Source organism: Littorina saxatilis, linkage group LG7, assembly GCF_037325665.1.
Source record: "Littorina saxatilis isolate snail1 linkage group LG7, US_GU_Lsax_2.0, whole genome shotgun sequence".
NCBI classification, from domain to species: Eukaryota; Metazoa; Mollusca; class Gastropoda; order Littorinimorpha; family Littorinidae; genus Littorina; species Littorina saxatilis.
In genome coordinates this window covers 57039355-57051854 of record NC_090251.1, presented here as the reverse complement: position 1 = coordinate 57051854, position 12500 = coordinate 57039355, and the positions used below count along the sequence as shown (strand labels likewise).

Genomic DNA, 12500 nt, shown 5'->3' with positions numbered 1-12500 from the left:
AAAACAAAAGTGTAGGCTACATAGAACGGCAAATCTACGAAGTTAAATCACTTTTAAAAGTTTAGATTTGACACTGTAACCTTCACCCAGTTCAAGATCATCTTGAATAAATTCTCTGTACAAAAATGAAAATAATATAGCGGTTGGACTTCACCACCACTATTGAAAATATATTATTGTTGAGTATTTATGTGCGTGTCTGCTCAATCTGTGTGTATATGAATTAGTGTGTATGTATGCTTGTTGAGTGTGTATATGAATTAGTGTGTATGTATACTTGTTGAGTGTGTATTTGAGACAAAGTCAAAGAGTGAAAATGAATGAACAGAAAGAGATGAAAGTATTTTAAGATTAAACTAAACTACAAAAACTTACAACCAAAACGTTAACCTTTACAACATTTATTGACACTAAACAAATAACAACAATTTCTCTATTCTATCTCAAGGGAGACAACTATTCTATCAGTATCATTAAACTCAGGACTGCTGCTAACACTCCTAAGAAAACTAACACTAGAACGAATATAATGACTAAAGATTCACAGACTAAAAGAATGAACACTAGATTACATAAACAACTCACAAATGCAGGAAGGGTGGGTGCATAACGTAAGAAGAGACGAAACGGGTAAACCAATCGCAACGTACAGGAAGGGTGGGTGCATAACGTAAGAAGAGACGAAACGGGTAAACCAATCGCAACGTACAGGAAGGGTGGGTGCATAACGTAAGAAGAGACGAAACGGGTAAACCAATCGCAACGTACAGGAAGGGTGGGTGCATAACGTAAGAAGAGACGAAACGGGTAAACCAATCGCAACGTACAGGAAGGGTGGGTGCATAACGTAAGAAGAGACGAAACGGGTAAACCAATCGAAACGTACAGGAAGGGTGGGTGCATAACGTAAGAAGAGACGAAACGGGTAAACCAATCGCAACGTACAGGAAGGGTGGGTGCATAACGTAAGAAGAGACGAAACGGGTAAACCAATCGCAACGTGGAGCCAAACGACAGGTGCAGGGTAAGACGCAATACTTGAATCATATAGTCTGCTCTACGTGGCACAACGGATGAAATCAAAACCATCAGAAATGCAAAAGAGAGTTTAGTCTCTTCTTCTTCTTCTTCTTTGTTCATGGGCTTAGACTCCCACGTTCACTCATGTTTTTTGCACGAGTGGAATTTTACGTGTATGACCGTTTTTACCCCGCCATTTAGGCAGCCATACGCCGATTTCGGGGGAGAGAGTTTAGTAATTTCTGGTCATTTACATATTTGCTATCAAAGTGGAAGTTTAACTTGTGCATAACCATCGAAGCCTATTTGCAAACACCGTCTTCCTCTATTTCTCATAGTTTCATAAAATATAAAACAAATTGGATAAACCAGAAGTCGCAGCATTGAAAGGAAAACTTTTGAGAAAAAACTTTCAACAGCAAGCTAGCACTTACATTAGCAATAGTACTAATGAGTGCTTATTTAGTGCGAACAACGTCGTTATTTTCTTCTGTGTGCGCTTTACAGTGACCTGAGAAACACACACAAGTGACAGCATCCAATAACGTCCTCTCTCTCTCTCTCTCTCTCTCTCTCTCTCTCTCTCTCTCTCTCTCTCTCTCTCTCTCTCTCTCTCTCTCTCTCTCTCTCTCTCTCACTCTCTCTCTCTCTCTCACGCACGCACGCACGCACGCACGCACGCAAGAACACACACACACACGCACACACAAACACACACACACGCAAACACACGTGCACACGTGCATACGTACACACACACACACAAACGCACACAAACACACACACGCACACACACACACTCACGCACAAAAACACACACACACACACACACACTACTACTACTACTACTACTACTACTACTACTACTACTACTACTACTACTACTACTACTACTAAGAAATGGCGCACAAAACAAACTGAACCAAACAAGTCACGACACTAACTTCAAGAGACGTTACACGTCCGGGAGTGACGATGAGCTGGTCGCGCAGACCAGGCACATCATTCCAACCTTCCAGACCACACGAGATGGACGCGTTCAGGTGCCTTGCTCTCACTTGCCTGCTGGTCGGCTGCTTGTTCATTACAGGTAAAGATTTGAGTTTTGTCAATGTGTGTGGATATCATTAAATACTCATCTGTAAAGCTGTCTGTTATCGCTGGTAAAAGTCAGTAATTTGGCAATTCATTTTAAAATACTGGTTTTGATCAGCTGCTTTTTACATTCAGTCAAGTTTTGACTAAATGTGTTAACATGAATGGGGAATCGAGACGAGGGCGGTGGTGGTGGTGTGTGTGTGTGTGTGTGTGTGTGTGTGTGTGTGTGTGTGTGTGTGTGTGTGTGTGTGTAGAGCGATTCAGAGAAAACTACTGAACTGATCATAAAACTTTGCTTTGAGTTCCTGAACGCGATGTCACCAGACATTTTTTTTCATATCTTTTGATAAATGACTTTGATGACGTCATATCCGTTTTTTGTGAAAGTTGAGACCGCACTGTCACACCCTCATTTTTGATCAAATTGATTGACATTTTAGCCAACCTATCTTCGACAAATTCCGGACTATGGGATTGCATTGCAGCTCGGAGGCTTACACATTAATTAATGAGTTTGCTCATTAAAGTTGTCATCAAAATCGAATTTTCGCATCGCAATCTTCATCAAATTCTGAATCTAAAAATCTAAAAATCTAAAAGTGTGATCACAGTTAACACAAATGTGTGATTAGGTACTTTGATAAGCATTTTTGTAATCGATCCAAAAATGATTACATCTTATTCTTTATCATTTCCTGATTCCAAAAACATGTGTATGTACATGTGTTATGTTTGGATTACAAACAAGCTCAGAAAGTTAAACAGAATACAGAAAAAGGGCGCTTTCCTACAAAGCGCAATAACTGTTGCGCCATACTGGCTTGTCAATGTCACTGTGGTTTCGACGCGCAAAGTGTCAGCGATTTCCTTGCCGCGGGGATTGACGAAACTGTATTGTCTTGGTGAAAATAATGCAATGCGTTCAGTTTCATTTTCGTTTTGAATCTCGACATACGCTTTAGTCGGGTATATTCAATCAATCAATATGAGGCTTATATCGCGCGTATTCCGTGGGGACAGTTCTAAGCGCAGGGATTTTTTTAATTTTTTTTATGCAATTTATATCGCGCACATATTTAAGGCGCAGGGATTTATTTATGCCGTGTGAGATGGAATTTGTTTTACACAATAATTATATCACGCATTCACATCGGCCAGCAGATCGCCAACGTAGATTTACCATCTAGCCAGTAACATAACCAGCACGAATCATGTTTTTATTTTTGAGATGTCGTCTCTTGTTTGTAGTGTACAACATTTATAAAACGACGGAGAAAAAAATCCGAACAAAAGTCTAAGGTGTGTCGTGTGCTCCGGATGTTGTGGAAAACCTGTCTACAGTTTTATGGGCTCCGACTCATCCAGACCGCCACCACTCCTGACAGAGTTATATCCGGAAAACGTCTATTTGTGAGCTCAATTTGCGCAATGTTTATTGTCCTTGAATGCGAACATTTTGAAAACAGTGTACAGCTCAGGTGTGGTTCGACACCACGTGAGTACCTGTAGGGTGTGCATTCATTCAAGGGTCTTTGTCGGGATCGCTGGCACATGGACATAACTTGCAATGACTTGGTTGTATCTTGTATCTTTTTAATTGTTAACAAATAAGGCTGGTTTGAATAAGACAAACCGTCTCAATCCGCCTGGAAAAGTTCTATTTCTGACAAACAGAAATCATACCCCTCTCCCCTTAGAGCAAACTCTTTTATTGAAATTACAGAACGATCTTGACAGAACGGGGGACAACGGGTGTATTTTTAATGCCGACTCAAGTTAAAGCTTAGGACGAGTTTTGAACAAAACTTAAAAGCGGCTGAACTATCGTGCTACTGTCTACTGAGACCACTAACGTATTATTATACAGAGATGCAGTTTAAAAAGACTCCAAATTAATGTTCCTTTCTTTCCCTCTTCCAAATTCGGTGTCACGCGCCTGTAGTCAAGATGTTACATGAAGTCAAGAGAGTCTTGCTATGCAATATATTCTATCGAAGCACGACGGCGGTGTGCGATTTCGCAAAGATGTAACACAACCAGTTTGCATAACCTGGGAAAAAACCCACCTCCGGTTTGACGGACGCACCCTGTGAAGTGCGCCTGCTGACTGATTCACCAACATGTCTATCGCTCTTTGTGGTACAGGTAGTCAAGTTTGGACGACATGTTTTCACACAGACCGGGAATGGAGATGAGGGTTGTGGTGTACGTGTGTGTGTGTGTGTGTGTGTGTGTGTGTGTGTGTGTGTGTGTGTGTATGTGTGTATGTGTGTATGTGTGTGTGTTTGTGTGTGAATGTGTATGTGTGTGAGTGTGTGTGTGTGTCTGTGTGTGTGTGTGTGTGTGTTTGTGTGTGTGTGTGTGTGTGTTTGTGTGTGTGTATGTGTGTTTGTGTGTGTGTGTGTTTGTGTATGTGTGTGTGTGTGTTTGTGTGTGTGTTTGTGTGTGTGTGTGTGTATGTGTGTGTGTGTGTGTATGTGTGTGTGTGTGTGTGTGTGTGTTTGTGTGTGTGTACAGAGAGCTATTTCAGAATGAATACTGTGCAGAACTCCATGAAACGTTACAGACACATGTTTCAAGATGTTTGATTGATAGTTGTTGCTTTTTGGGTCCAGCGGACCATAAAGGCCAAATCAGGACCCCACAAGTTTAACATTACACAAATTTATATTAAACCAATTTCACAAAACAAAGTCAGGAAATGTATCACAGTAAAACTATATATCACAGTAAAACTATTATCACAGGCGTGGCACCATGGTGCCTCGTAAATTTGGATCGTTTTATATAAAAAAAAATTATTACAATTTTCAAATGTTTAATGACCAAAGTCATTAATCATTTTTAAGCCACCAAGCTGAAATGCAATACCGAAGTCCGGCCTTCGTCGAAGATTGCTTTACAAAAATTTCAATCAATTTGATTGAAAAAGTTAATGAGGGTGTGACAGTGCCGCCTCAACTTTTACAAAAAGCCGGATATGACGTCATCAAAAGTATTTATCGAAAAATGAAAAAAACGTCCGGGGATATCATTCCCAGGAACTCTCATGTCAAATTTAATAAAGATCGGTCCAGTAGTTTAGTCTGAATCGCTCTACACACACACACGCACAGACAGACAGACAGACAGACAGACAGACACACACACACACACACACACACACACACACACACACATACACACACACACACACACATACACCACGACCCTCGTCTCGATTCCCCCTCTATGTTAAAACATTTAGTCAAAACTTGACTAAATGTAAAAAGATCCTTACTTTTCTTATTTCCTCCTCTCTGTCTGTCTATTTTTCTGTCTGTTTGTCTCCCTCTCTCTCTCTCTGCCTCTCTCTCTTTCTCTCACTCTCTCTCTTTCTCTCTCTCTCGCGCTCTCTCTCTGTTTTCTTGCTATATCTCTCCCCCCCTCCTCCCCCCCCCCCTCTCTGTGGATCACTCTCTGTCCAAAGTCTGTCTCTCTGTCTGTCTGTCTTGTTGTGGGTTTCTCTCTCTCTCTCTCTCTCTCTCTCTCTCTCTCTCTCTCTCTCTCTCTCTCTCTCTCTCTCTCTCTCTCTCTCTCTCTCTTACTATCCCCCCACTCTCTCTTTTGCATTGAGCTACCAATTTGCAGTTTGATTTGTTTAAGTACTGACTGTGAGGATGATTTGTTGTCATAGTATGGATCGCACACGGTGGTGAAAAAGTACTGATGTCGGCAGAAGAAAAGGGTTCAGTCGGGCTACCCTAAACCAAAATTCCTTTTCAGAGCCTTATAGTTACAAAACAGGGGTGGCTTACACCGTCAAACAAAGACAGCATGTCGTTCCATATCAGCGCCGCGTGTCAGCGTACGGGGACGTCACGGTCTGAATGGTTTCAATACAGGCAAAACATCTCATGTTCTTAAACGCGCGCTTTGCTTTAGATTATGAGATACATTCTTTTTTCTCATCGGATTTATTTTAAGGGTATTAGCTTCATTTTGACCTTGACAGTACCCGAACAAGATGTTGTCTGCGTAGATGTAAATACATAACAACACAATCATTATATAAGCATAGCTTGTTCTGTGGTCCCAAGTTTATCTTTTGTGTGTATATTTATCTTGTGTTGAATTGGTTTTGTAAGATGTTTATTTGAATTGGTTTTGTAAGATTGGTTGAAATCCTCTCCAAAGTTACACCCGAGTCAATATTCTAAATCAATTCAGCAAAATAATGTCAGTTATTCGCAGGATGGAGCCAGGACTGTGATTGTTGGTATGTGTCCAAGTGGAAGGATGCTCTTTCTACATGAAAGCCTGGACAGATATGTGGCGGTGGTAGAGAGACAAGGGTAGTGGTGAACGTGTGTGGTAGAGAGACAAGGGTAGTGGTGAACGTGTGTGGTAGAGACAAGGGTAGTGGTGAACGTGTGTGGTAGAGAGACAAGGGTAGTGGTCAACGTGTGTGGTAGAGAGACAAGGGTAGTGGTGAACGTGTGTGGGTCTGTGTATGAATAGAGGGACAAGGGTAGTGGTGAACGTGTGTGGTAGAGACAAGGGTAGTGGTGAACGTGTGTGGTAGAGACAAGGGTAGTGGTGAACGTGTGTGGTAGAGACAAGGGTAGTGGTCAACGTGTGTGGTAGAGACAAGGGTAGTGGTCAACGTGTGTGGTAGAGAGACAAGGGTAGTGGTGAACGTGTGTGGTAGAGAGACAAGGGTAGTGGTGAACGTGTGTGGTAGAGAGACAAGGGTAGTGGTGAACGTGTGTGGTAGAGAGACAAGGGTAGTGGTGAACGTGTGTGGTAGAGAGACAAGGGTAGTGGTGAACGTGTGTGGTAGAGAGACAAGGGTAGTGGTGAACGTGTGTGGTAGAGAGACAAGGGTAGTGGTGAACGTGTGTGGTAGAGAGACAAGGGTAGTGGTGAACGTGTGTGGTAGAGAGACAAGGGTAGTGGTGAACGTGTGTGGTAGAGAGACAAGGGTAGTGGTGAACGTGTGTGGTAGAGAGACAAGGGTAGTGGTGAACGTGTGTGGTAGAGAGACAAGGGTAGTGGTGAACGTGTGTGGTAGAGAGACAAGGGTAGTGGTGAACGTGTGTGGTAGAGAGACAAGGGTAGTGGTGAACGTGTGTGGTAGAGACAAGGGTAGTGGTCAACGTGTGTGGTAGAGACAAGGGTAGTGGTCAACGTGTGTGGTAGAGAGACAAGGGTAGTGGTGAACGTGTGTGGTAGAGAGACAAGGGTAGTGGTGAACGTGTGTGGTAGAGAGACAAGGGTAGTGGTGAACGTGTGTGGTAGAGAGACAAGGGTAGTGGTGAACGTGTGTGGTAGAGAGACAAGGGTAGTGGTGAACGTGTGTGGTAGAGAGACAAGGGTAGTGGTGAACGTGTGTGGTAGAGAGACAAGGGTAGTGGTCAACGTGTGTGGTAGAGAGACAAGGGTAGTGGTCAACGTGTGTGGTAGAGAGACAAGGGTAGTGGTGAACGTGTGTGGTAGAGAGACAAGGGTAGTGGTGAACGTGTGTGGTAGAGAGACAAGGGTAGTGGTGAACGTGTGTGGTAGAGAGACAAGGGTAGTGGTGAACGTGTGTGGTAGAGAGACAAGGGTAGTGGTGAACGTGTGTGGTAGAGAGACAAGGGTAGTGGTGAACGTGTGTGGTAGAGAGACAAGGGTAGTGGTGAACGTGTGTGGTAGAGAGACAAGGGTAGTGGTGAACGTGTGTGGTAGAGAGACAAGGGTAGTGGTGAACGTGTGTGGTAGAGAGACAAGGGTAGTGGTGAACGTGTGTGGTAGAGAGACAAGGGTAGTGGTGAACGTGTGTGGTAGAGAGACAAGGGTAGTGGTGAACGTGTGTGGTAGAGAGACAAGGGTAGTGGTGAACGTGTGTGGTAGAGAGACAAGGGTAGTGGTGAACGTGTGTGGTAGAGAGACAAGGGTAGTGGTGAACGTGTGTGGTAGAGAGACAAGGGTAGTGGTGAACGTGTGTGGTAGAGAGACAAGGGTAGTGGTGAACGTGTGTGGTAGAGAGACAAGGGTAGTGGTGAACGTGTGTGGTAGAGAGACAAGGGTAGTGGTGAACGTGTGTGGTAGAGAGACAAGGGTAGTGGTGAACGTGTGTGGTAGAGAGACAAGGGTAGTGGTGAACGTGTGTGGTAGAGAGACAAGGGTAGTGGTGAACGTGTGTGGTAGAGAGACAAGGGTAGTGGTGAACGTGTGTGGTAGAGAGACAAGGGTAGTGGTGAACGTGTGTGGTAGAGAGACAAGGGTAGTGGTGAACGTGTGTGGTAGAGAGACAAGGGTAGTGGTGAACGTGTGTGGTAGAGAGACAAGGGTAGTGGTGAACGTGTGTGGTAGAGAGACAAGGGTAGTGGTGAACGTGTGTGGTAGAGAGACAAGGGTAGTGGTGAACGTGTGTGGTAGAGAGACAAGGGTAGTGGTGAACGTGTGTGGTAGAGAGACAAGGGTAGTGGTGAACGTGTGTGGTAGAGAGACAAGGGTAGTGGTGAACGTGTGTGGTAGAGAGACAAGGGTAGTGGTGAACGTGTGTGGTAGAGAGACAAGGGTAGTGGTGAACGTGTGTGGTAGAGAGACAAGGGTAGTGGTGAACGTGTGTGGTAGAGAGACAAGGGTAGTGGTCAACGTGTGTGGTAGAGAGACAAGGGTAGTGGTGAACGTGTGTGGTAGAGAGACAAGGGTAGTGGTGAACGTGTGTGGGTCTGTGTATGAATAGAGAGACAAGGGTAGTGGTGAACGTGTGTGGTAGAGAGACAAGGGTAGTGGTGAACGTGTGTGGTAGAGAGACAAGGGTAGTGGTGAACGTGTGTGGTAGAGACAAGGGTAGTGGTGAACGTGTGTGGTAGAGAGACAAGGGTAGTGGTGAACGTGTGTGGTAGAGAGACAAGGGTAGTGGTGAACGTGTGTGGTAGAGAGACAAGGGTAGTGGTGAACGTGTGTGGTAGAGAGACAAGGGTAGTGGTGAACGTGTGTGGTAGAGACAAGGGTAGTGGTGAACGTGTGTGGTAGAGAGACAAGGGTAGTGGTGAACGTGTGTGGTAGAGAGACAAGGGTAGTGGTGAACGTGTGTGGTAGAGAGACAAGGGTAGTGGTGAACGTGTGTGGTAGAGACAAGGGTAGTGGTGAACGTGTGTGGTAGAGAGACAAGGGTAGTGGTGAACGTGTGTGGTAGAGAGACAAGGGTAGTGGTGAACGTGTGTGGTAGAGAGACAAGGGTAGTGGTGAACGTGTGTGGTAGAGAGACAAGGGTAGTGGTGAACGTGTGTGGTAGAGAGACAAGGGTAGTGGTGAACGTGTGTGGTAGAGAGACAAGGGTAGTGGTGAACGTGTGTGGTAGAGAGACAAGGGTAGTGGTGAACGTGTGTGGTAGAGAGACAAGGGTAGTGGTGAACGTGTGTGGTAGAGAGACAAGGGTAGTGGTGAACGTGTGTGGTAGAGAGACAAGGGTAGTGGTGAACGTGTGTGGTAGAGAGACAAGGGTAGTGGTGAACGTGTGTGGTAGAGAGACAAGGGTAGTGGTGAACGTGTGTGGTAGAGAGACAAGGGTAGTGGTGAACGTGTGTGGTAGAGAGACAAGGGTAGTGGTGAACGTGTGTGGTAGAGAGACAAGGGTAGTGGTGAACGTGTGTGGGTCTGTGTATGAATAGAGAGACAAGGGTAGTGGTGAACGTGTGTGGGTCTGTGTATGAATAGAGAGACAAGGGTAGTGGTGAACGTGTGTGGGTCTGTGTATGAATAGAGAGACAAGGGTAGTGGTGAACGTGTGTGGTAGAGAGACAAGGGTAGTGGTGAACGTGTGTGGTAGAGAGACAAGGGTAGTGGTGAACGTGTGTGGTAGAGAGACAAGGGTAGTGGTGAACGTGTGTGGTAGAGAGACAAGGGTAGTGGTGAACGTGTGTGGTAGAGAGACAAGGGTAGTGGTGAACGTGTGTGGGTCTGTGTATGAATAGAGAGACAAGGGTAGTGGTGAACGTGTGTGGGTCTGTGTATGAATAGAGAGACAAGGGTAGTGGTGAACGTGTGTGGGTCTGTGTATGAATGGAGGAACAGACATATGTTAAACTAGATGATTACCCGCTTCGCCGGGTACCGGCTTCGCCGGGAAGAAGTAGAGCCGAATACCAGGCTGCGCCTGGGACACGCTGGCTTTGCCGGCGCACGAAGGAAAGGAGATAAACGCGCAAAACACTGGAGACCTTCTAAAAATAGTAACGTGCAGTGACCTTCTAAAAATAGTAACGTAGTAACGGGAATATGGATTGACGCCACACGAAGGAAGGGAGATAATCGCGGCTGAAAACACTGGAGAAGATAAGGAAGATTTACTGGTAGTGGATCCCGAAAAAAAAAATCGGTTCATCGCGCACAGCGCTGCGCGCTGAGAGCACGTGTTGAAATATCTCATCGATGAGGTTGTGTCCGGGGTGTAGCTGAATACGGTGTCCAAATTTGAAAAAGATCCACCGAGAACTTTGGCCGTGCATCGCGAACAGACAGACAGACAGACAAACAGACAGACAGACAGACACTAGTCGTATATATAGATATAGACATAATGTGTAACATCGTTTCTTCTAGAAATTGAAACGCGCGCCACTTACACAACCGTTCCGGTGTTTAAACCCATGTCGTGCAGACAGTCTGTTTTATCAATGTCCTTAATTCCTTTCATGTCCCTCAAAAAGGTTATACAAAAATGATGTGTAAAAAGTGCAATATGTACAAGTGCAGAAAGAGCAGATAATTCTTGTCTTTTGTCAGCTGTAATCAAACCCTGACAAACACCACGTGTCTGTCCTTGGGGACTTCACGGTCTGAATGCTGTCAATGCACAGTATAGTGTTCTGAAATGGCGGCTTGAATTGCCTTAAAGGGACAACGTCCATCATTCTTTTAGCGGATTATTTCGGCAGAGTTTTATTTGCTGCTGCTGTTGTTGCTTTTCCTGCTGCTGTCATCGCCATCGCCATTACCGCCACCTTTGTTCTTGTCGACGCTGTCGCTGTTGATGTTGTTGGTGTGTTGTTGTTGTTGTTGTTGTTGTTGTTGTTGTTGTTGTTGTTTTGTCTGCTCGATATCGAATTTCTGCAAAGATTTAACGTTTTCTTATGTAAAGTAAGATCACTAGAATCGAAAAGCAAAACAACAGCAGTAACGCCACAACATAAAGAACGACTGTATGCGATGTCTCTTTAAAGGCATAGTAAGCCTCCCGTAAACGATCACAGATACTGTCAGGCTTTTACACACAGTACAAACACCCTTTCATTTAAACACTCACCGCTTGAGAACATTCTAGGTGCCCTCCGTAAAGAGCGAGCAATTTTCAAAGAATGTATTTGTACTGTGTGTAAAAGCCTGACATTATCTGTGATGGTTTACGGGAGGCGTACTGTGCCTTTAAACTGACATTTTATTGTGTGTTGTTCCACCTCAACACTTGTGTTTAAATATGTCAGGTATGTGCGTGCGTCTGTGACCTGTCTGAAAGTTAACACTGTAATATGATCGCTCAACACTTGTGTTTAAATATGTCAGGTATGTGCGTGCGTCTGTGACCTGTCTGAAAGTTAACACTGTATTATGATCGCTCAACACTTGTGTTTAAATATGTCAGGTATGTGCGTGCGTCTGTGACCTGTCTGAAAGTTAACACTGTATTATGATCGCTCAACACTTTAATTTTTCTGGTCACGTTTAGGTGCGTGTGTCCCGAACCCGTTCATTATGATCGCTAAACATTCCGAAGCATCTCTAGTATCGGTGCGTGTGTCCCGCTACCTTCTAAATCTTCTAAACATCCCAAAGCACGTCTATACTTTCGGTGCATGTGACCCCAACCCGTCTTAAACTTAAAAGTGACTTGTGACTGCCAAACACTACAACACCTGCATAGAATAGGTGCGTGTGTCCCAAACTCGTCTCAACCTTAAAAGTGCATTGTGACTGCTAAACAACCCAAAGCATGTCTAGTATCGGTGTATGTGTCCTCAACCCGTCTAAAACTTAAAAGTGCATTATGATCGCTAAACACTTCCAAACACGTCTAGTATCGATGCGTGTACGTGTTTCAAACTCGAGTGACACCTAAACGTTCATTATGATCTTAAACGAAATGAGGCAGAGCGTTGTTTAGAGATCAAATCACCAAAGGGAAGTAAGCGCTCTATTTGCATACGACATGTGTAATGGAGTAAGCGAGAGTTATACGGAACCTTTCTCCTGGCACCTGAGAGAATAACAAGCATTGGAATGAACAAGCGACTTTCATCCTCTAAAAAAGGATGATCGCCGCAAGCTTATATATATATATGCTCATCATTCTCCAAGGCACTCCAACTACAGGGGCAGAGCAGTTAAGCTCGAGGGGGGGGGGGGGGGGGGGT

The 12500-nt window shown here is 44.5% G+C and overlaps 1 protein-coding gene across 3 annotated transcripts in view; it reads left to right on the top strand.

The window, feature by feature from the left end:
- Window positions 1-12500, top strand: part of LOC138971870 (uncharacterized) — a 32055-nt gene that overhangs the window by 5807 nt on the left and 13748 nt on the right. Inside the window, exon 1 of one of the 3 annotated variants that reach the window (XM_070344706.1) lies at window positions 1954-2110. The exons of 1 other annotated variant lie outside the window; for it this stretch is intronic. In XM_070344706.1, coding sequence (XP_070200807.1) covers window positions 1996-2110 — 115 coding nt within the window. In that variant the 5' untranslated portion in view covers window positions 1954-1995. Of the gene's footprint in view, window positions 1-1953; window positions 2111-12500 lie in introns of those variants that run through there. One more of the 3 variants, XM_070344708.1, reaches the window with a different exon arrangement.